General features: G+C 40.4%; 2 protein-coding genes across 5 annotated transcripts in view; one reads left to right on the top strand and one right to left on the bottom strand.

The window, feature by feature from the left end:
• LOC106898940 (survival motor neuron protein-like) overlaps positions 1-2,540 on the top strand; it is a 6,179-nt gene extending 3,639 nt beyond the window's left edge. Inside the window, exons 8-9 of one of the 3 annotated variants that reach the window (XM_014960551.1) lie at positions 694-779; positions 1,517-2,540. In XM_014960551.1, coding sequence (XP_014816037.1) covers positions 694-750 — 57 coding nt within the window. In that variant the 3' untranslated portion in view covers positions 751-779; positions 1,517-2,540. Of the gene's footprint in view, positions 1-693; positions 780-1,512 lie in introns of all 3 variants that reach the window. The other 2 variants (XM_014960550.1, XM_014960552.1) reach the window with 2 other exon arrangements.
• A 261-nt stretch (positions 2,541-2,801) lies between these two features.
• NAIP (NLR family, apoptosis inhibitory protein) lies at positions 2,802-23,736 on the bottom strand. 2 transcript variants are annotated; one of them, XM_014960548.1, is made up of 15 exons: positions 23,301-23,732; positions 21,170-21,752; positions 18,880-18,979; positions 18,078-18,159; positions 17,148-17,199; positions 16,547-16,666; positions 15,927-16,026; positions 15,544-15,619; positions 14,380-14,437; positions 10,387-12,507; positions 8,963-9,130; positions 7,923-8,084; positions 7,718-7,804; positions 6,864-7,028; positions 2,802-3,475 (listed from the first exon to the last, which is right to left on the bottom strand). In XM_014960548.1, the coding sequence occupies exons 2-15, from the start codon at positions 21,747-21,749 to the stop codon at positions 3,111-3,113; spliced, it is 4,236 nt and encodes a 1,411-aa protein (XP_014816034.1). In that variant the 5' UTR covers positions 21,750-21,752; positions 23,301-23,732; the 3' UTR covers positions 2,802-3,110. The 2 variants fall into 2 exon arrangements, with proteins under 2 accessions (XP_014816034.1, XP_014816035.1); XM_014960549.1 differs by lacking the exons at positions 2,802-3,475; positions 6,864-7,028; positions 7,718-7,804; positions 7,923-8,084 and adding an exon at positions 8,091-8,831 and having other exon boundaries at positions 23,301-23,736.
• Between the last annotated feature and the right edge of the window lie 1,103 nt (positions 23,737-24,839).

Raw genomic sequence — 24,839 nt, forward strand, 5'->3', positions numbered from 1 at the left:
CTGTTTGTAGTTTTTTGTTCCCCGGGGGGGGGGGGGGGGGCATTAGGTACTTCTATAGCCATTCTGAAACAACCAGTTTTGTCTTTGTAGACAGGTGGAGTAAATCTGAATATGTATATTATTCGGTTGTCTTATATGTATTTTCTATGAGTTTGAGTGGTAGGATGACATTTAGGATCAGATTTGGCATTTTTGCAGAGACTGTTCATGAGTAATTGTTTCAGGTGATTCTGATGGTCCAGCAGGAGCTGTCAGCATAGTTGTGAAAAATCTGTGATGTGGAGTATTGATTTCTGTTTTCCTTTGTACACTTGTGAAGAAATAAGAATGCAGGAGGAATTAAAAGTCTTTGCATTGGGGAAGTTGTAAAAGAGGGTTTTGGTGCCATAGGGTATAACTTTGGAGTTTCTTGTTTCAGATTTTGCATAACTGTGGATTGCTTTAATTTACTTCTAATTGAACAAGAAGTAAATATTTGAAATTATTCTGTAGAACCACTGATGATAAAGATGATATAGTTTGGCTTTTGTCTGTCTTAAACCACCCATTCTGATTTCCCCAAAGAGTTAAAAGCTATTCTTGATTTGTAAGGGACTAAAAAAAAAAAGCTGTCCAAAAATGTTTTTGTTCTGTGACTACAACTTATCTTTCCATGTTAGTAAAAACAAGATTTTACTAAATTGTATCCTATAGGGTTTAAAACAAAGTCGAATGGAAGCAGCACTGGAGAGAGAAACACATGAAAAATAACTGATTATCCACCACTGTTTTGAAGGATTGTAAGTACCATAATTTTGTGCTAAATGAAGATACAAGCAACATAGTGTTGCTTGATAAAATTTGTTTGGAACTACAGTTCATGTTACAAGGTCTCAACAAGTTTTGAATTCTGTGCAAAATCTGTGGGCTTTGGGACTTCCATCAACTCTCATGGCTCTCCACAAAGACCACCTTCTGCCAGTATTAATCCTTTTTTTGCTTACCAGCCATGGAGTATTATTTCCTTGATTAGAATGGAGGAAAGTATTTTACCGCTCTGATGAGAGGTTTAACTACAGCATCTCTCTACGACAGCATTAACAGCACAGCTTATTGAACTATGCAGAGTTACCCTACTTGTTTATGGGCTGTTTTGAAAAGAAAGGATTGTTAAGTGAAATGCATTTTTTGCATCTATGTACACATCTTGAGAAGCAACTGCTGCTTTATGCAGATGGGGCAGCAGGATGCGTAGCTGAACTTTGTTTTCAGGACGCGATTAACATCTCAGTTTGATGTTGTTGAGCAATTCTGTTCTCATTACTTCAGTGCCCGAGCTTATATTTTAAATCCTTTATTTAGAATTCTCCAGTATATTCTTCAGTTCCTTTTAGAGCAAAATTATATACTCATAGGCACTTTTTTTTCTGTTTTTCTGTGACAACATGTAATTTTTGTACATTTGACTAGTTCTTGCTTGTTTGCTTAAAAACCAAAAGCTCTTGTATACTAATTTTTGCTTCCTTTTTAAAGCCAGATACAAATCTTTCCAACTGAGAGTTGTATATCACTTGTGCACTGATGGTTGATGGTGAAGATCAGAATTTTATCAAGAAAATTGACATTTTCTTAACACTGAGCTCCCCCTGGTAACAAGTGAACAAGAACTTAAGACTAGGAATTATATGTGCATTGAAATCAGCTATTTCTTGAAGACTTCCATTCAGATGTGGTTAGGAAGCACTGCAGCAATAAATTATTTTTTACTTCCCTGAAACAACTTTTTACCACAACAGATTTAAGTCTTTTAACCCCATGTGGTAGATTTCATTTCTCTCTCATGTTAATGCCGCTTGTATTCGTCAGACTTTTTTGTCTGAGTAACAACACCAGAACTAGTGCTTAGAGTATAGTCTTTAAGGAGTCAGCTCTGGCAGCAGTGTATGTTACAATGGCGACCGGTGGCAGTGGCCTGGAAAATGGTATACCATTGTATTAAGAGGGGATATCTTAAGGGTCTGATTAGAATCCTGAATATAACAGTTGGATTCAGAAAGGCTCTTTCTTTTTTTTTTTTTTTTTTTTTTTTGTTTTGTTTCAAATGCTTGTTAATAAAGTTCTACTTTGCAAACTTTGAATGTGGTTCGTTTTGGGGTCGTTTTTACTTCTAGCTTCTGCAGACATCTGTCTGTTGGGTGAATGGCTGAAATACACCAGATATTTCTGCTCTGTGGCCTTTTTCTGAGTACCGTTACTAAAAGCAAATTAGAAAAAGCAGAGCATGGAAAGGTAATGGTAAGTATGGACTTAGATTTCAGCCCTTATAATCTTCACTCTTGTAGAATAGAGGCTGTAGCCACAAAACTAGACTAATTAATGACAGTGGTTTTCTTTTCAGGGAAACTAGCCAAATACAAGCCTGAACTTTGCTGCATTTAGTTCCTTTTCCTACTGTGGTCAAGTGTCAGAAAAATCACAAATTTCTTACAAATAATTGAGCAAAAAGAGAAAGACATAGTCTTAGCTTCCCTAAGCCACTTTGAAGGCTTTTTAATTGTGTAGCTGAAGTACATTGATTTGCTTGCAGTGCTGCAAAGCTGCAAAAGCAGCTGTTTGGCAACTGTTCCTTGCTAGAGAGGCACAACTGCTGTCTGCATCAGTCAGCTAGTCCTATGTTAGTATCTGGCATTATGTTATAAAAAGTGGCCTTTCTTGGTATAATCTAACATCCAGTATTACTTTTAGTGCAGTCCTGATCATAAAGGGTTTTATTATTTTTATTTTGTGATTCATGTAATTAATTTCATTGCAAATAAAACAACTGAAGAGAAATAATTTATTTTAGATAGGCTTTTGGCAAAATTTTATATTTTTCTTCGGAAGGTATCACTCAGATACAATCTATAAACATATTTGCAAAACTAGTTGAGCTTTTAGAGTTAAATTAATGCTGTTTTCTCTTCCTCAGTCCTTTTACATTAACCTAACTCTGCTGTAGAAGAGAGTGGCATGTTTCATTCTGGTAAAAAATTTACACTATATATTTATTATTTGCAATGCAGGTCTATAATTCATAATGCAAGAAAGAAAAGGAAAAAAAAAACCCCAAACCCTAACGCTTTCAAACTTTTCTAGTCTTGAATAATTGGTGAAAGTGGCAAGGCCCATTGCCAGGATAATTTTAAAGTCCTAGACTGGGGATGCTGCTCCTTCATGATATCAAACATTTTAAGGTCTTGTGCATCAAAGAGCCAACCCATCATTACAACTGTCACAAGTCCAGGCAGTCGAGAAACGCACTGGACAAAAGCTGTCACTGTTGGTGCACTGGCTTTGATCTGATGTGTGAACATGCGGTTAGCCTCCAGCTCTTTTAACGCAGGCATGCTATTAAGCGTTTTGAAGAAGTTTCTCCAACCAGTTTCAGTAACATCGTGGTTTACTGACAGTGAGAGCTGTTCAAGCTTCTGGAAACCTCCGCAGTTTGCAACCTTTGCTGCAAAAAATGAACAGGCATCAGTAAGGATTTAAAGATGCTCCAAACCCGTATGCAACATGGATAAAAATACAGTGAAGCTGAGGTATTGTACATTAAAAATACAGTAAGGTCGTTATTAGGTTGAAAAAGCTTAACTTTGAACTCATTTAAGCATTTTAATACCTCAGACTGAGGAGACTGGTAAAACAGAGGACGCTTTAGCTGGTGCATTAATGCCTAGTAGAACAAGATACCAGCGTGTTCATGAGTGTTTGAATACTGCTCTCACAGAGCAAAGCAAATACAACACCAGCTTGTGCAAACACTTGAGGTCAGACACCCGGCCAGCTTTGCACAAATGCAAGGTACTGGCTTTACCAGTCTCTTCCATGCCTGCGCACCATCCCACACAGGTTCTTCAGCCTGGCCTTATGGCCAGCCTGCTCAAAAGATGGGACTCCTGTCATCAACTCACTATAGAATCATAGAATCATTTAGGTTGGAAATCCTAAATGATGATCCCAATCCTTGGGATCATCAAGTCCAACCATCTACCCTACTCTACAAAGTTCTCCCCTACACCATATCCCCCAACACCACATCTAAACGATGCTTAAACACATCCAAGGATGGTGACTCAACCACCTCCCTGGGCAGCCTGTTCCAATTCCTGACTATTCTTTCTGTGAAAAACTCTTTCCTAATGTTTAGTTTAAACCTAGTCTGTTGTAGCTTGAAGCCATTCCCTCTCGTTCTGTCACTAATTACCTGTGAGAAGAGACCAGCACCAACCTCTCTACAGTGTCCTTTCAAGTAGTTGTAGAGAGTGATAAGGTCTCCCCTCAGCCTCCTCTTCCTCATACTAATCAGTCCCAGCTCCTTCAGCCACTAGGGCTTCATATGATTTGTTTTCCAGGCCCTTCACTAGTTTCGTTGCCCTCCTCTGCACTCGCTCCAGCACCTCGATATCTCTCCTGTATTGAGGTGCCCAGAACTGGACACAATACTCCAGGTGTGGCCTCACCAGTGCTGAGTACAGGGGCACAATCACCTCCCTACTTCTGCTGGTCACACTATTTCTAATACAAGCCAGAATGCCGTTGGCTTTCTTGGCCACCTGGGCACACTGCCGGCTCATATTCAGCTGCTTGTCAATTAGAACCCCCAGGTCTCCCAAATGCATGGGGTTGTTGTGGCCCAAGTGCAGGACCTGGCACTTGGCTTTGTTGAAGCTCATACTATTAGTGTTGGCGCGTCGATCCAACCTATCTAAGTCTCTCTGTAAAGCCTCCTTATCCTCATGCAGATCAACACTCCCGCTTACCTTGGTGTCATCTGCGAACTTACTGATGATACACTCTACATACTAACATGAATGTCAAAAATAAAGGAAGATGATATGACAGCCTTAGCGTTGGCTGATGAAGACATTTTCTCTATGCATGAGGTGGTAGCTCTAAGACTAGTACGTAGGTATTAAATTCGAGTTGGAAATAGGGAGTTTTAACAGCTAGGGCATATAAGCTATTATAGCAAGCAATGAAGTTATGAAGCTGTCTTTTAATTCAGTCTTTTTTCCCACTGATTACTTGTAATTTACACTGCTTTGTAGAAGACAAGGGGGACTAAGGAAGCATTTCAAAAGAGGTTTCAGCAAAGTAGCGTATAAGCAATCTGAATGCACTTTGATGAGCAAGAGATGTTCTGGACTGTGTGTAAACAGGAAGACATTACACCCATTAAAAGTGACAAATAATTTGCAATTGTTACCATGTATACAAACAGAAGGCTAATTTATCCTGAAGCAGTATCTTCTTTACTCAGAAATGCTGTTTCATGTTTGAAGTTCTCTCCTTTGAACTCACCTATTTCCAACAGGCTGTCATCGTCCAGACATAGGGTAAATGTGAAGTGTCTGAGGTGCAGCAGGTGTAGACACTGCTGAACAATCAGTTTGGCTGCAGACTTTATTCCCTTCCCTGCAGGAAGGATGAGCTCCTCCAGGTTAAGCAGAGCACCTAAACTGCATGCTGCATAGAGAAGAAGACAACTATAAATCTTGCAAATGCCAGTGAGTGACAGCAGCAGAGCCAAGTAACAAAACATTTAAATTTAGACCCTGGCAAATAGACTCGGGACAAATACTATCGGTTTTCTTTCCTCAATGGCCCCTGCCATTGTTGTGAAGGTTGCTTCACTCTGTAGTGAAAAACTCTTTCCTAATGTTTAGTTTAAACCTAGTCTGTTGTAGCTTGAAGCCATTCCCTCTCGTTCTGTCACTAATTACCTGTGAGAAGAGACCAGCACCAACCTCTCTACAGTGTCCTTTCAAGTAGTTGTAGAGAGTGATAAGGTCTCCCCTCAGCCTCCTCTTCCTCATACTAATCAGTCCCAGCTCCTTCAGCCACTAGGGCTTCATATGATTTGTTTTCCAGGCCCTTCACTAGTTTCGTTGCCCTCCTCTGCACTCGCTCCAGCACCTCGATATCTCTCCTGTATTGAGGTGCCCAAAACTGGACACAATACTCCAGGTGTGGCCTCACCAGTGCTGAGTACAGGGGCACAATCACCTCCCTACTTCTGCTGGTCACACTATTTCTAATACAAGCCAGAATGCCGTTGGCTTTCTTGGCCACCTGGGCACACTGCCGGCTCATATTCAGCCGCTTGTCCTCCACCAGGCAGCTTTCCAGCCACACTTCCCCAGGCCTGTACCAAATGCATGGGGTTGTTGTGGCCCAAGTGCAGGACCTGGCACTTGGCTTTGTTGAAGCTCATACTATTAGTGTTGGCGCGTCGATCCAACCTATCTAAGTCTCTCTGTAAAGCCTCCTTATCCTCATGCAGATCAACACTCCCGCTTACCTTGGTGTCATCTGCGAACTTACTGATGATACACTCTACATACTAACATGAATGTCAAAAATAAAGGAAGATGATATGACAGCCTTAGCGTTGGCTGATGAAGACATTTTCTCTATGCATGAGGTGGTAGCTCTAAGACTAGTACGTAGGTATTAAATTCGAGTTGGAAATAGGGAGTTTTAACAGCTAGGGCATATAAGCTATTATAGCAAGCAATGAAGTTATGAAGCTGTCTTTTAATTCAGTCTTTTTTCCCACTGATTACTTGTAATTTACACTGCTTTGTAGAAGACAAGGGGGACTAAGGAAGCATTTCAAAAGAGGTTTCAGCAAAGTAGCGTATAAGCAATCTGAATGCACTTTGATGAGCAAGAGATGTTCTGGACTGTGTGTAAACAGGAAGACATTACACCCATTAAAAGTGACAAATAATTTGCAATTGTTACCATGTATACAAACAGAAGGCTAATTTATCCTGAAGCAGTATCTTCTTTACTCAGAAATGCTGTTTCATGTTTGAAGTTCTCTCCTTTGAACTCACCTATTTCCAACAGGCTGTCATCGTCCAGACATAGGGTAAATGTGAAGTGTCTGAGGTGCAGCAGGTGTAGACACTGCTGAACAATCAGTTTGGCTGCAGACTTTATTCCCTTCCCTGCAGGAAGGATGAGCTCCTCCAGGTTAAGCAGAGCACCTAAACTGCATGCTGCATAGAGAAGAAGACAACTATAAATCTTGCAAATGCCAGTGAGTGACAGCAGCAGAGCCAAGTAACAAAACATTTAAATTTAGACCCTGGCAAATAGACTCGGGACAAATACTATCGGTTTTCTTTCCTCAATGGCCCCTGCCATTGTTGTGAAGGTTGCTTCACTCTGTAACACAATAGCTTGAAAAGCTATTTCATCAACAGAAAAGGCAGGACTATTCCAGAAAGGGTCTAAGAGGTCTCATAGTCCTCATAGAGTCCTCTAGAGACAAAAGAAATCTTTGATGCTGCCAGACTCAAGGGACCCAGGGAAAAGAAAAATAAATTAGGGTAATTCTCCCCAAAATGCAGGCCTTTTCAATCTTTCTCTGTTCCCTATAGACATGGCTGTTGCAGGAGGCCCATCTTGGCTTTCAGAGGTGCTGAGCACCTCTGATTCCAAGTTGAGGACAGCCATCCATCTCACTCAGCTCATCTCTCTCGGGAGGTGAGCACATGCCCCGCATCCCGAACTGCTTTGTGAGATCCAATTTAACATTCTAGTTCGAGATAAGACACTCTGCCATTTCTCAGGTGGCTTTTAAGCTGTTCAAGTTATTTCTTATGATCTCCAAAAGAACCTGAAACAACATAATTCTGTCAAATGCAACAAATGAGATCAGCCGAAAGGAAAGATAAATACAAACCAAAAGTTTTGCAAGCTTCATTGTCATCAAAACATTGGTCTCCAAGGTTCAACAGTTTGAGAGAGAGAAAATTGGGCAGGGCAGTACCTAGAAGGAAGCAAAACAAAAGGTATAATGTTATTCTTGGAACTTAAAATTAGCAGCTTCTCTCAACTACTAAGTTTTAAAAAGTGAGTTTTCTGTATTTAAAAAAATAAAATCCTACCTAAAGATAGCAAATCTCCATCTCTCAAAAATGACCCAGTTAACTTGATTTCTGTTAATTTCTTGCATGAAGAAAGTGCTGCCAGAAGGGATTCAGAATTGAAGTAGCTGGAGCAGTTCAGGTGAAACACAGAGAGGTCTTGGAAGCTCTTAATAAATTCAACTACAAAACAAAATGGTGCAACACCAGAGAATCACTGTATAGTGAACAAAGGTTTCAAAAATCAAGAAGGGTCTCCTAGCTCCACCTGCGAACTTTACTGTGGAGGGAAGCATCCTCCACCACAACTAAAGCAAGTGAGACAGGTAAAAAGATGGATGGGAGCTGCAGCCTGATTCCTCTGCTTACCTGTTAAAATCAGATGGCCTGTAATCATGGTGGATCATTCTGACCTCAAAATTCAAGCAAGTTTTGTTAAAGAATAATTTCTAGTTTATTTCACATGTGAAAAATACCCTCCTTTTAATTTAGCAGGACTGAAACTTTTTGAACTCCTTTCACCTGAAGTTACTAGTTTTAGCTACATTGTAAAGCCCTATCCAAGGGCCGGGTATTGAGGTGGCAGTTCACTGGATGATGTTGGTTTGTGCGGTAGCAGCTGGGTAATCATTATCATTGTGTACAAAACATGGTTTTACAGGGACCCAGAACTGAAAAGTAAGCTTCTTCCTGGAAAAAAGGCAGCTAAAACAGAAGTCATGACCCACTCTGACAGGGCAGCTGTACACATGATCTGGATGCAGCTGCTCCCTCTCTTCTTCCTCCCAGTGGACTGTGAGTGGTGAGGAGGAAAAATACTCACTCCAGGAAAAAAAGAGCACAGTCCTGCTCATTCCTCCATACTAACTTACAGCACTGAAAGGTTCAGCTCCTCTTTATTTTGTTGGGGTGCTAGACTCAAGGTAGAAGCTGTAGGGCAGAAGCAACAGGAAGAGAACTCAGTGATACTAGGTGTCTGTTAAAGGAGAAGTTAAAACTGCTACTCAGTATTAACAAGTTCTAGTGGAATATAGTACCTCAAGTTTTAAAGTTCACCTTACCCAGCCTAGAGCTGTTATCAAGCTTCATTCTTCTTATCAACAATTTCTTCATGTTACGGAGATTTTTGAAGCCATCAGGTATTGTATCAAATATATCGCAGTCCTCACATTGGCTCACGGACAGTTCCTCCAGGCAGACAAATTTGTCCAAATTTGAATAAAGGAGCTCTGTGGTGAAGCCAGACAAACGTACAATTAAACTGGGTTGATCTGCTTAATGCCTCGGTTCTTCTGACAATTTGCCAAGGTTTTTGCCAACCCCCCTGCCAAAGCAGGGCCACCTGGAGCAGGTTGCACAGGAACATGTCCAGGCGGGTTTTGAATGTCTCCAGAGACGGAGACTCCACTACTTCTCTAGACAGCCTGTTCCAGGGCTCTGCCACTCGCAAAGGAAAGAAATTCTTCCTCATGTTTAGATGGAGGAACTTCTTATGTTCAAGTTTGTGCCCATTACCTTTTGTCCTACCACAGGGCACCACTGAAAAAAGACTGGCCCCATCCTCTTGTCATCCACCCTTTAAGTAAGTATTTATAGGTGTTGATCAGATGCCCCCTCAGTCTTCTTTTCTCCAGACTAAAAAGACCGAAGTCCCTCGGCCTTTCCTAATAAGAGAGATGTTCTAGTCCCCTAAGCACCTTTGTAGCCCTCTGCTGTCCCCTCTCCAGCAGTTCCCTGACCTTCTTCAACTGGGGAGCCCAGAAGTGGACACACTCTTCCAGATGGGGCCTCACAAGGGTAGAGTAGATAGGCAGGATGACCTCCCTTGACCTGCTGGTCACACTCTTCCTGATGCACCCTAGGATGCCATTGGCCTTCTTGGCCACAGGGACACGTTGCTGGCTCATGGGCATCCTGCTACCCACAAGGACTCCCAGGTCTTTCTCCTCAGAGCTGCTCTCCAGCAGGGCAGCCGCCAACCTGTACTGATGGATGCAGCCTACACTGGCCCTTGTTGTACTTCATCAGGTTCCTCTCTGCCCAGCTCTCCAGCCTGTCTAGGTCTCACTGTATGTGAACACAACCTTCTGGTGTGTCAGCCACCCCTCCCAGTTTTGTATCATCAGCAAAATTGCTGAGGGTACATTCAATCCCTTTATCCAGATCATTGATGAATATATTGACCCCAGGCAAAAAATGCACATCTGTCCTCCATACTGTACTGTCCTCTGCTGAAGTGCAATTCTGCCTCTTTAGTGACATACACCTCCTTTAGATCAGTATTGAGGTCAGTCTGAAATTAGGGGGACAGGATGGAAATCTATTAATGCAGAATGGCTGCCTATCCCCTGAAATGCATATGGAAGAAGACAGCCTTAACTATTCATGGATATGGAGCTACTCAGTTGTCAGGCACCAATGGGAGAGAAAGGAAAAGGGAACTAAGGAGAAAAATCACATTCTGCCAAAATTCAGTATGCTGTACCTGGCATTTCTTTTTCGTCTATCTCAAGACATTCCACAGAAGACAATGAGAGAAGTAATTCTTGCTCTGCTATACTCAAGTTAAGATGACGCAGGCTACACTTTTTAAAGTGTTCCTTACACGGTTCAATAGCAGGTCGGATAACTTCTATGAATCCGGGACAGTGACTCAGCTTAAGTTCAATGTACTCTGAAGCAGAAAACAGTGTAGTCAAATTTCTGAGGTCAGCTTCCTGAAAGGAACTGATGTTTGTGAAAGTACATTTTAAAAGCGGCATCTTCCCTGTTGTATGTAGGAAAGGACACACCATGTTGTCTGGTAGATGTCTTTGGATCAGTGAAAAAAATCTATTATTTTCTTCTTCTCCCTTTTTTATATTTTGCGCCATGTCATTAAAACATGTAAATGCAGGAGCATAATCCCGGTCAATTGTTGGCATCTCCAGAGAAGAATAGCAAGCACCTATTTCAGCTGTATTAAGTTCTTGTTTGGGCTCACTTCCTTGTACTGAAACCTCAAAACTACTGGGTAGAGACAGCGATTCTGGGTAATCCTGGAAAAAACGCCACTGAGAATTGTGTGTTGACATAAATGAACTTAACAAAACATCTGTGCCTCTTAGGAACTGAAAAATGATTGGGGCACACAGAGAGACAGTATTACTCTTATAAGCTACAGAAATAGCAAAGTCAAGTAAATACTGAGTGAATAATGGAAGAAGCGCTTTTGGATTAATAAAACTTAACTGGTCAATTAATAACATTCTTAGTGGAAGGTCTGAATGGTGCTTCAGATGTTCGTCATTTTCTGACTGGTTTTCCAATGATTCCTTGCAGTCAATCAATTTAAATAAATAGGATATAATTCTGGGGACTGGTTTGGAAGAGAAACTGCAAGTGTAACCCAATAAAAAATTATAGCGCCCAGCAACTTTTCTAAATGTGTTGATTTGCTGCAAGTACTGCATCCCTTGCTCCAGTTTTTCTTCTTCTTCAGAAACCAGGAGCTCGTTCAGTCTTCTTCCTGCAAGAAACTCCTGGAACAAGGGGTGAAAGAACTTATAAACTGGATGAAGCCTCTGTGCAGTAAATTTGCTCAGTAAATCCAGCCTAACAGCTTCATCTCCATCGACTCCTGCTTCAGCCAGATCACGCTCAGTGAAATCAAAGGATGGCTTGAAAAGACCAGCTAAGGCAAGCTCACCACATGAGGAAAACATAGCCAGTACGTGTTCTGTTTCTTCACTGTATTTTAGTAAGTGATAGAGCAGATAGGCTTTAAAAATAACCTCATGGCTGACTATGTTGCCCTTTGGGTGCTGTACCCAATACGCAGCGAGAGACACCGTAAAAAGCGGCGTCTTTAGAATGGTCTGCATAGACTGTTCAAACTGCAGCTTTACAAGAAACTGGTTCACGAGGTCAATATTGTAGGAGAACAACTTCCTTAGTACATAGATAGCACTGGACAGAGGGAACTCTGCAATGGTTAGGGTGGTGCTTGCGTACTTGCGGATTTCTCTTGTCCTGCTGGTGCGGACAGCAACAACCAAACAATGCTGGTAGAGATGGTTCCTTTGTATAAGTTCTTCTATAGGTTGGGGCACTGAATTGATGTCACTGTAGTCATCCAAAAGAAATAGGACCTGGTTTTTCAGTGGCTGAATTGTGTCTCTGAGAGTTTTCTCTGTTAATGGTCCCGCAAATCCTACTCGTTGATTGCATATGATATCAGCCATGCTCTGATCTGGTCTTGCATAAGTCAGGGAGAGATAAAATACAAACTTAAACCTGCACAGAATGGGGCAGCAGCCTGATGCCCAAAGCAGAGCTATCTTCCTGAGCAACGCTGTTTTTCCACTTCCTGCTTCACCTTCCAGCACAATGGTAGAGTTAAGGTTTGCAAGGATTTCATGAAGAAAGAGCTGCTGTATTGGCTGGTCATTAATATCCTTTGAGACAATTGATAGGTCCCCATAGAGTAACTTCAAGTCAATAGCCAGATGGTTTGAGTTCCCAAAGGAAAACAATTTGCTGAAGCTGTTATCATTGTAAGCCTTTGTAAGTTGTTCGGACAAGTTCCTTGCCTCTTGAAAACGCTGACTTTCAACTGATGTCATGTCTGCAAAAAGGATAACGTTAAGTAATAAAACCTAGTGAACAGCTGATTCTGTGCACAAAAAATCAAATAAAGTCAACTGTCCATTAAAACGGAATAACCAGAACCTGAATTTTTCTAGATAACGGGAAAAAATGGTATCACTTCTGGATAAACCAAGTTCCCACACTTTCTCTCTGTCCTAGTCAGTTGCCTTTGTACCCACCTGTTTTAATGTAGGGTTAGACTGTGTGTATCAAGTAATCAAGTGATAAACTTGAGGTAAAAAGCTTTGCTGGAGCTGACCTAGCTCTGTGCAGAGACTCGCCAGTGTCTCAGTGCAATGGGGTAGCCTTCCATGGACTGGAAAGAATAATTAGTGTAGATCCAGCACTGCATCAATAAAAACCTCAATTGCCAGCCTCACAAGCAGGCTCAGAGAGTTGTGACAACACATTTATATAGCAGCATGCAGACAAAATAGTGCTAAACTTGACCTAAACATCCTTTCTGGACCCACATTATCTTCCTACAGAACTGCCAAGTCTCTGCACCATACTGTCTAAAGCTGTGGCTCTGCCAGGGTCCCTAAGTTCTAGTACAGAGCACTGATTCTGTATAGAGACAGCTCTGTTGTCTGTGCCCATAGTACAGTTTATCTACAACATAGACAATCTGCCTCAAAATAAACGTGTGGGGGCTGTACTTGGGTATTTCTGAACAGCTGAGGTAAGTAAATGTACTTCTGCATTGATGTAATTATACAGTTGTGCAGTGTATGTCTTGCCAAAAACCCCCACAGTAATCTGTTAGCTCAAATAAAGCAGTTCCATTTTATTCTTCGCATATTCAGCCGAAGTACAATGAACCCCAGAAATGCTCACTGGCTCTTACTGCACTTCACTGAGAGACGACACCAGTGAGCTCTGTTTCTGAGGAATTTCAGACAAGACAGGGCATGTTGATGCCATAGCCCGACAAACTGGGACTTCCTACCAGAAACAGACCCAGTCACTCTCAGTGAAACAGAGACACACATCTTGGTGAATACAAAGAATAAACAAACGTCTTCATTAATAAACTGGCAATTTTATTGTTCCCTCCACCATTGAAAACTAGTATTATGCTTTCAGAGCTCAAAAATGTGCTCTTAGTGCCTTCAAAAGTTACAAAACTGCTCCATCTGATACATACATCCCCAAATAATTTTGGCATTTCTGGGAGGCAGCAATAGTTGTTTTCAGATTAACATAGGGCTGCTAAAGAGAGCATCTGGGCAGCACTGCTATAGCAAATTTACTTTTGAGTTATCAACTCTGTGCTTGCATATCAGTACTGTTCTGCAGCAATTTAGTGCAAACTCCTTTGTGTGTGAACTCTTCCCTCAGAAATCCACACATATTTATCAAGAAAACTGCCCCCCCTTGAGCTGGGCCATAGTATTTGGGAAAAGGAAGCATCAGAAGCAAAAGATAGTGGAAGGTTATCTCTACTAGTTTCTTCTGTATCTAAAAGCACGTCCATATAATATGTAGCATGCAGCTGATATACATTTGCAATTTTCCAAAACGTGAATGAAAAAAAAATCATACTGTATTGTCACGAAATAATTTAGTTTGCTTATATGCCTCATCTGCAGAGAAGTGTCTTTCACCTGCTAAGGGATTGGTTTATATTCACATATTACAATAGCAAGCAGTAGCCAACAGATTCTCTACTATTTATTGTCCCTATATGTGGGCAATCCATAAATCCTAACTCAGTCCTTATTTCAACGAAAATTTTGTCTTACTAAGTAAGGGTCAAATCCAGAAAAGCTTTAACAATCCTCTTGAATTAAAATGTAAATTCAACACCACCATCCTTTCACGTGAGGCTGCAGCTCACAGTACTTACCAGCTCCTTCAGAATGTAGGGTTGCTTTCTCTTCAAGATTTGGCTTAGAGGGAGTTTGCTAGAACAAAAGTAAATCCAGTTATACTCACTTAAATATGTATTATTTAGTTCAAACTGAGTTGCTTGGGTACCAGCAAGTACCAGCAGCTACAAGGATGATTTACAATACGTGCAGTACTGGCTCTGTATTTTTTAACATGAGTAAAATCCTTTGGATCCTCCCAGAAGCAGGACCTCAGCCATAATGATCTTTATCTCTCTCTGTCTTCCCTGAAGATTCTTCCATCCCAGGGTTTTGCTGCATACCTAGCTAGGATACAAGGCCCAGCTCTGATGTGGCATGGACACATAACCTTGGCGCAGATTGATGAGGGAAACCCATGAGACAGCCTGCAGAGATGCAGGGAAGATGCCACTATGGGCTCTCCTAATGCTTGGGAAAACTGTACTTTTAGGATACTCTAGTGTCTGAATTTGTGATGATACTTACTTTATAGCCAGCTGTGGTGCGCAGGTTTCAAGGTCTCGGTGTTTCGAGCCTTACCAGCTGTGAGGGTGAGGAGGAGCAAGACCCAGGCTGGCCAACGCGCTTATTTCATACCATGAACGTCACAATATAAATTAGAAAGTTTGCTGGGGAACTCTCTCCCTCCCCTGATGGTGGTGGTCCAGAGAACTCCTTGCCTCTGGACACCTGAGCTCCTCCCTTCCTCCCAAGCTGTAGCGCTGGCAGCGTCCCACATTTGCTGTCCCCTGCTGGGAGTGAATCTTCCTATTGAATTGGCTGAGTATAATCCTTGTGTATTTTATACTGGGATCAATATGGGTTCTTTAGTATCATTGATGCTAATTATCTAGTCTTACTCTATTAAGTCTGTTTATATCTCAACCCTTGAGTTTCCTTGGTTTTTCCAATTCCCCTTCCTGGGTGGGGCAGGGTCATGGGTCAGAGAATAACTGTCTAAGTGACAATAAATTGTTGTGCATTCCTCAAGCCATAACAGTGACACATACCCCGCTGCCTGTTCAGTGACCTCTGAAATGTGGTGCGCTCTAAAGCTTGTCTGGGATGAATCACCGCAAAGAGCTGCTTGTTCTGTCATGTACAACTGCAAAGCACGAGTATTGATCCACTAACAGCAAATACTGCCAAAGAGCACAAACCTGTGAGGGCTGTGACGTCGATAGGCTCTCTGGCTGCTCTTCCAGTGACTTCCCAAGTACTTCCAAGCAGTTGGAACTAGAATGGTGTTTCCAAAAGACACAGCAGTTGGCGCAGTGCATTACTTCAGTTGCTTACATTTGGCAGAAAGATGGAACTATTTCACAAGCTATCCTTTCTTTTGGAAACTTCTACTGTATTTCTGTATTTAAACATTGATCTAAAAAAATGGGGTTTCACAGAGGTACAATGCTCTATACACTCAAGAAACATACAGTTATTTATATACATTTACAGTAACATTAAAAAGAACAACAGCAAAAGTCTATAGTAACTTTCATTGCACAGCAGGAAATTGTCTTAGACAAGATACTCTGTCACTCACTCTGGGAACCATTTTGCATGACCCTCCACAGGATCTTCACCCTCTTTCCATTTGTGTAAGCAACCTCCACAGTTGAAGCACTGCACCTTATCGCCTTCTCCTGCAAGCAGGAAATTATACACCTCGAAAATGGCCAAGTACATGATTTCTTTCCTTACTAACTATGTCAGCAACATAAAAACTGCAACAATGCAGTTGTTTCATGAGTTTACTTCAGTGGCCTCTGTTACTGGAATTACATGCTTTTTAAATGACAAAAATAATAAAAATTAAATGAAGGAAAAGTAAATCCCACGGAATTGAGAGATGTGCCATTATTGTTCTTTAAATGACACCAACCAAATGAATATACAAATAGCCAGATAAATGCTTTCTCCTTTCCGAAAACATATCCTCCTTCCAGCTCTTTGCTCTGACTGTCACCTCATTCCATTTCGCTTCCCCTGCTCTAGCTTTTGGAAAAGCCTTTCTGATTTTGCCTCTGCATTCCTCCCCTCACTGAAAGCTATAGCAAGATTTTAATTAGGTAGCAGGATATCCTCAGCCTCTGTCCCAGCTGCTTTGGAAAGTGAATCTTTTACTTGTCGTGTGTTTATATAGCTAACAAACTTGGTTCAAACCTGTGTAGAAAAACCCGGCTTTCGCAAGAGCAGTGGCTTCAACACAGGCTTCTGCTGGCCAAGTTTTAAAAGAGTCCAGTCGAACTCCTTCATCCTCAAAGATGTTCAAGACAAGATCACCTTGCAACCAAAGATATTTGATTAGTCAGGAAAGTTTTAACTATCAGATTCTCCAAAGCAAGAATAGAACTAAATTGCAAATACCCAAGGCTTACAAGCAAAACAAAAACACGCCTACAGAACTGTATCTTTCAGACAATTATAAATGTATATTCTTGTAGTTATAGTATAGATTAAAATCTATGTTTTTCTTTCAAAGCCTTCATTTGTTTTTCACTTCTTTCTTACACAGGCAAATGTAAGTGAGATAGATCTACTTAAGCAGCCTGTTTTATATTTAGGTTTTATAGAGAACAAATTTTTACTTGCGGTAAAAATTTAAGAAATACAGAAGCAATAGTCTTTTACACATGTAATCTTGCTTCAGAAAGAAAAGAAACAGTCTTGAGCAGCTTTCATTGTTAATGGTGATATACAATAAAAATATGAAGGCATTATTTTCTAATGTAAAGCTAACAGTCGGTATATTCTATTCTTTTACCTGTTGCGGTAGACAAATTCTCCTTGATGAAGGAAGCTGTGAAATGCCTCCCCTGAGCAGAAAATTAAAAATTAATACTTATTTCTATTATACATTCTATTTTCATTTCACTCTTCAGGTAAATGAAACAAATAGCTATAGTACATAAACAGGGCTAGTACTAAGTATCAACATTTTAAACAACTTCAGTGTGAGAGAGAGAACTTTCTGAAACAAAATTGACAAATGACAATTTACTATTAATGAGAAGAAATGGCTCTCCTCAGACAGTAGCATCTCTAGGGAAAGAAAGATAGCACTGATGCTCTTAAAATATCTAAGATGGTGTTTTCCATAAGATACTTGCAGTCATCTCCATCAACTAGGGGGGTTAGCTTCCAGATTTTTTGAGATTTTTTAGGGCCAGGGGTTTTAATCATGAAAGACCTTACATGTATATTTTTTCTGATGAAAACAAATCCTTCAAACAAAGATGTAGTCATACAATAAGAGCTGGCAGGGTAAGGTTCACCTAACCTGACTTCAGCCATGCAGAAGTGCTTAGTTTAGCATGATCACTTATAATCTTCCTAATAATTAATTAATACATATAGGTGCCATGAGGAGTTAATTCATCCATATTCCTTCAAGTAGGATAAATACCATTAGAGGTATGTCACTTTTCATCAGTGGACTACCTAGGTACTGCCTATGCAAACAGCTTGGATGCATGCATCAAAATAAACTTACATGAAACAAATCACATCTAGAGTGCATAGTCTTAATTACAAATGCCATTATACACAGCTTTTGGGTTGCTGGGGTTTTTTTTAGAAGAAAGAGGCTGAACATCAGGATCGAGGCCTAATTTGCCTATCTTCAAGTCCTGGATAATGCCTGCTTGGGGTATATTCCATGATAAAGGTAGACAGAAATGGATAACAAGATTACCACCACTCCAGAAAATCCACTGTAGGTTTCAATGTACTGTTTAATTTCCTCACTTGATTTCTTACTTTGGAGGAATTCACACCTATTAAAAAAAAAAAACAAAACCACCCCCAATCATCATTCCTAAGCATTAATTCCAATTAAAATTCTGCGAGCAGAGTTTCAGTTACTAAGAGGTGCATACTCAGGATTTTCACAACAGAAAGATGATGAAACAAAGGCAAATGATTCAGTGCCATCGGCATTGTTCATGCAACATAGTGACTATCTAAGAGAATAATCAGCTGACTTTTGCCTAGTGGAAAGCCCATGGAGATCTTTAGAAAGTATGCAAAACAATATACATAGATCATTCCTAAGCATTAATTCCAATTAAAATTCTGCGAGCAGAGTTTCAGTTACTAAGAGGTGCATACTCAGGATTTTCACAACAGAAAGATGATGAAACAAAGGCAAATGATTCAGTGCCATCGGCATTGTTCATGCAACATAGTGACTATCTAAGAGAATAATCAGCTGACTTTTGCCTAGTGGAAAGCCCATGGAGATCTTTAGAAAGTATGCAAAACAATATACATAGAATAATTATAAGGTTAGGGTTAGCAGACTTATTCTGTTCACTTCTCAGAAATAAAGATCTGCTGAAATCAATTGTCTGAGTGTAACAACCTTGAAGACAAAGATGTGGGGTTTTTTGTTTGTTTGTTTTGCAGCATTGTTACTGGGAAAAAAAAAGAAATATCAACACAAATAAACCTTTTTCTACATACAGAAATATTTCTAGGACAATCAGTCAACTTACTCAGGAAACCATTTAGCGTGTTCTCTCCAAGGATCATCACCATCTTCCCAATTTCCCAGACATCCACCACAAGCAAAACACTGCACTGTGTCTTTCTTGCCTGCATGTAGAGAGTTACAGATCTCAGAGGTATTCATACATTTGTCTGTTTTACTTGCTTACACTCTAGCCACGCTATCATGAGTGTATCAGTGTATATCATTGCTCCAAAATTTGTAGATAAGGGAAGCCTTTTTCTTAGTTTATAGCATTTGAATCAAAAAAGGTTTATCAAACTGTTTGGATTTCCAGTTAATTTCAGATGGGTCAGTCTGGGTCTAAACTTGGTGCAGATCCAAGAGTGAAAATATAAGCTAGATCTTTCCATCAAAATAAAACTTCAGAAGTACCTGAGAATTTGCACAGGCTTGATAGAATAAACTTGTCTTTTTTGTTGTCTTTTTTTTTTTTTTTTTTTAATTTTGAGTTCTAGCTAGTCAGTTTATTTGTAAAAGTTAAGTAAATTAATAACCCTGGAAACCAATGGAATAAGGTGGGAGAAATAGAATTTTTGTCCCTAAATCAACATACTGATAGTTGGCATAAACGTCATGAAAGAAAGACAGGTCAGTCAAGTGCTGTGATGCCAGTATATAAAATATTCAGGGAAAATTGATTAAACAGTGCTAGAAGGAAAAGGAGTATCAGATCTTAATGATATCTTAAAACAAAATCAAACTAACCAACGGAAAGCAAAGATTTTCTACAGACTGGAATTTCAGGCCTCTGTTGGAATAATACAGTTCTTGGTCCATGCTACTGGCCAACCAAGCAGGATGAGAAAACTGGGCACGTAATGCTTGAAGAAATGAGGGAGGCTCTGTGGGCAAAAAACAGAATTGTACCCAAAGACTCCAGTTATCCCTCAAGGGGACTGCACAGATACCACCTCGGGATGCAAAGCAGAGAGGGCTTTTTCTTTTTTTTTTTTTTTTTTTTTTTTTTTTTTTTTTTTTTTTTTTTTTTTTTTTTTTTTTTTTTTAAGAGACTATTGGGCATAACTTGGTGGGGCAGCTGTTGAGCAAGATGATGTGACTTAGTATTGAGAAATCTGCTGGGAAGAGGTCGAAGTCTCACAGTGGAAGTGTCACTGTGCAACCATGATTGTAATTTACTTAGACACAACATCCCCCAGAGAAACAGGGAACCTACTAAGGCTGTGTGAAACTTCAAAAACAGGAACTATGCAAAGGTAAGGAAGTTGAAATGGCTGACTAAATAAAGGCAACCAATACAAAAAAACACGCACAAAACCAATCCCTTACAGGCATTTGAGAATTTCCCAAAATACTCTTTACTGGAAGAGCGACACCAGTATGTGCTACGTATTGCAAAAAACTCATGAAAAGTTACAGGAAATGAGTATGGCTGACAGGAAAATAAAGCAGACTACAAGAATTAAGAAAGTATCATTCAAAAAGCTGGAGCTTTTGAGCAAAGAAAACAGAAGGCTCAAAATCTCTGGAGATGGGATAGGGAAAAAAGAATCAGGCAGGCTGGGGAAAACCCAAAAAAAATCCAAGATTAACAACTTAAAGTAATCTAAACCTTTTTCTAGATAGGAGGAGCAAAACAGAAAAGTGGAGACAGCTGGTAAAGCCAACTGCTAACCAGGCTGTAAAGGAACCATCCAAAGGGGACAATGCAATTGCAGAGGACTTGAAGTGACATTCTCTGCAATATTTGCATTAACGTCCACTGCAGAAGAATTCAGGGAGATTCCCACTGTCTTAACCAGTGGGGCCATACTGCAGAAGGCGCATCCAAAATCAAAGTAATTATGCAATAGATTATGGCTGAGTGGAGGAAATGTAATGCCAATCTTTAAAAAGCAGTCTGCCCCTTTGGGGGAGCAGAAGAGACATCAGATCTGTAAGACCAGCATCTGTTACAGAAAAATAAGTGGAAAAGGGGTAATTATGCCACTGCACAAATCCACGATTAACCCACATCTTAAACAGTGGGTGTGATTGAGGTCTTCTCGGCTCAGAAAGTACTGTATTAGAATAGGAAAAGGGACAGGGAACAGCAGCAATTGATGATCAAAAATGTGGAACACCTTCCACCTGAGGAATGGTTGAGTTGCCTATGTTCTTCAGCCTAGGAAAGAAAGCATTCATGGGGGATAAAATACATTACAAAAGGGTGAGTGGCATGAAAAAAGATGTTATACCCATTCTAGTATTGTAGGTAGTCTTGCACCGTTTTATGAATCAAAACAGCCATCCCTCCAAGCATCACTTCCAATTACCTGTAAAGAAAAATCCAGCTCTGGCAAGCGAATCAGGCTTTGCTCCTCTGGCATAGAACGGCCACCTCTCAAAGGACTGCAGCCTCGCGTCCTCGGTGCTGTACCTGTAGATCTCTTCTGCTGGATCCTCCTCCAACCTCTTAACACGCACATCGTACTTTGAAATATTCCCTGCCTCTTTGCCCAGGACAAAGTCACAAGTGGGAGAAAATTTCTTGTGCTGTTCGTATGGGGTGCATCTAATCTTCGTGGCGAATAGAACTAATCCACAGCAAAAACATTGCACGCTGTGTTTAACGAGTGTGTGATAAAACCCAGCAGCTGCCATTTCTGATGGAGACCATGACGAATAGGTCTTGTAGGACAAGAAGGACTTCAGTCTGTTGTGTTCGTTTCTCATGGTAGGGTTGTAGCTCTTTGGCAGCTGCCTACGGATTTCCTGAAATTCTGCCTCCATGTCCTTGGCAAGTTTGTGGATATTAAGGGCTGTGTACGGGAGAAGAGCTTGAACTGCAGAAGAATTCAGCTCACATATTTCATTGTCACTCGCCTCTGCTGCAGGGTCCTCTTTGGCAGACATTTTCTAAAAAACCAAGAAAGACTACCAAACTTTATTACCCACATCTTTTAGATAACATTTAGTCATCACATCTGCTACCTCAATAACAAGGTTTTTACAGGTTATAAACACTTGATCTCACCTTCCTAAGAATGGATAAGGTACCTGGAGAGGTGATATAAACAGGTGTATTATAAATCTGAATAGCCAAACTGAGACTTCTGTGAACTCTGATTGACCACTGCCCTTATAATGACAATAGGAAGTACCCTGAAGCCTTCACAATCAAAACAGGTGAGATTTGAGCAAGATGACACAGATCAGCGGCAGATTCTGCAGCTTGAAAACCTAGAACAGCCTCAGTAAACCAACGCTCCTCGATCACGTCAGTTCCTCCATCTCAAATCCATGGCTGTTGCTAGCACACTTTGAATTTCTCCTTAAATTAGAAAAAGAACCTGAGGTGGCAAAACATACAGTGCCAAATGAAAGGTGGGAAGTAGAAGTGAGAAAATTACTTAAAAAAAATCAGAGCAAGCAATTGTTTTACTGCAGAATTTTTAAATTTAAAGTTTTCAGTATAAGTAGCGACTAGCAGGAATTGCATGAAAATGAACATCATCATGAACATCATCATGAACATCTCAAAGTTAAATTCATTTGGCAATGAAGTTTATTGTGAAACGCATACTGTCAATACTTCTAATGAAGTGGTTTTACTAAATGTTTATTAAATATATTTACAGTAGTCTTCTCAAATATAGCTTATCTTGCAGCAGTAACAATTGTTATTATTAGCACTGTGGCAAGACAACCATAGGAAATGTGTTGCTGTGCGATGGTTCAGAACGCAGCAAACGTGTCTACAGTTCAACTCCACATAGTTAAGTTTGTTTTTTCAAATCACTGAGGGATCTTAAGAGATTTACAACATTCACCAAGCAAATTCATCCTTAAGAAAGTGACTCTAAATCCAGAATCTCCAACCTGTTGTTCTTACTCTTTTTCACTGGTTATAAAAAAATCACATTCTTCTCTCATAGGAAAATGTGTGCGAAACAATTTAAGGGCTTTCAAATCCCAAGGCAAAAAGTGCTGCAACAGTGGTAAAAGTCTTCAAGTTCTGTTGTATTTTGAAAAATTACTTTCATAATTGCACTACAGGCATCACATTTCTTTTTCCTAAATGTGGAAACCCGATTCTCATTCAAATCTGATTACTTTTTAAAATAAAATTGATCTACTCTCACTCCTTCAGCCAGGAGCTTGTGCAATCCAGCAATGCTTCAGAGATAGTACTTTCTGACATTTTTTTCATCCACAAGCTACATCACAGTCTAGAACTAAAACGGTTCCTCCTGTTGCCTGAGACAGAGCAGGACGCCACGTAAGTTCTTCAGGAGTTGCAGCTGTTACACAGAACGAAAACCAGACATTTCTTTTACTCACATTTTAATTAATAGTTTTTTAGCACTTCCAGTCTGGGAAATTAGGTAGGACTGTTAATAACAGAGGGTAGCTTTTATTCCTGCCAGGAAAGTATAAAGCAGACAGTAGAGCAAGGGCACCCACCTTTACGAAGTCCCCCTCACTCCGCACAGCGGGGGGGGCTCCCGGTCTCACTGTCCCCTTCAGTCTCCAACCTCTGGCCACGGGTTGTGTCCTCAACCTCACCACAGGGTGCTTTTGGCTTCTTGTCGCTTCCTTCCATGCTTTATGGCCAAAATGTATTAGGCAACATTTTCAGGAAGTAGAAGAATTTGTCACATGCCTGCTAGTAACCTCGCTGATTGACTAATCTTGTGGCAGGTCCCGTGAATAAGAAAATACAGCAACGAGAGTTAAGCAGGTGGCAGCTTCCCACAAGAAAAGAAGACTTGAGATCTGGTGAATCCCAGTCAAACGCTACAGATGAAGGAAGCATTTCCTCCACGCTGACTTAAATATGAAGACCACACCTGAAATCCTTTACACATCAGAGAAACGTTCCCAACAGTGATTCTTTGAACTGTTCTTCCTATCCACTGAGAAGGGCAGAAAAGTACAAGACACATCATTACTCAGACCACAAGCAGAAAATGGAATATATGGCTACCGTTTCCACTTCCAAGAATGTTATTTTGGCATCCAGCAAGAGAAAAAGCTAGAAGAGATTTGAAGTGTTTTAACAAAACCCTTCTTTTTTTTTTCTCTTTTTTTTTTTTTTTTTTTTTTTTTTAAAAAAAAAAAAAAAAAAAAAAAAAAAAAAAAAAAAAAAAAAAAAAAAAGTTCTAGGAAAAATTTTTTTTTTTTTTTTTTTTTTTTTTTTTTTTTTTTTCCATTAGGAAATGCTGACTGTGAAGTTGAAAATATCATCAGGAAACCATTCTACCAAGATGTTGTCACCAGTATCAGAACATCTAACAGCCAGACGCTTAGGGCATTTCTTTGGCTTGGAATGGCCTACTAGACCATTCCCAACTCTGCTAATATGTCCTTTTCCTGCTGTTTTTTAGGACACCCTTACAGTAACAGGCACTGCAGTCACCTGACAGCCCACGTGGTTTGTAGGGATTGTTTGACTCAGCACAAAATGAAACACAGACGCTGAAACAGTCATTTTTCTGCCAACACCGTAGAATTACTGAGTTCCAGCCAGCCTGCGGGCACAATAGCAGAAAAAGCACAGGAGCTGTGTTAACAATTGAGAATTTGCATATTTAAAGGAGTTGAAATGAACACTACCTGTGAAAACTGAAAAGTAGGATGCATTTGTTTCTATGTGGTGAGTGTTGAGACAGGGAACTAACAAGATAGGGGTTCGCTTTTTTGTTTGTTTGCACTTTTAAGATTAGATTATTGCCGCTCCTAATCTCACAATTTTAAAAACTCTGATACATGAGCGCCTAAGTTACTCTGGATGTATCACACACATCACAAGATGACTTCATAAAACTGGACGCTTCAGACACTGCACCTCCCCTGACTGAGGTGTAGCAGGCTGCATCCTCGGAAGTTCAAATCACAACCGCGCTTTGCAGAGACACCGTAAAGCGGCAAAGGGCGTTTTGCGCTTGTCTCAGTTTCCACTCCTCCGTGCTCAGGTGAGGACACAGGCTCCCCCTCCCTCTC

This window comes from Calidris pugnax, unplaced genomic scaffold (assembly GCF_001431845.1).
Source record: "Calidris pugnax isolate Ruff unplaced genomic scaffold, ASM143184v1 scaffold547, whole genome shotgun sequence".
NCBI classification, from domain to species: domain Eukaryota; kingdom Metazoa; phylum Chordata; class Aves; order Charadriiformes; family Scolopacidae; genus Calidris; species Calidris pugnax.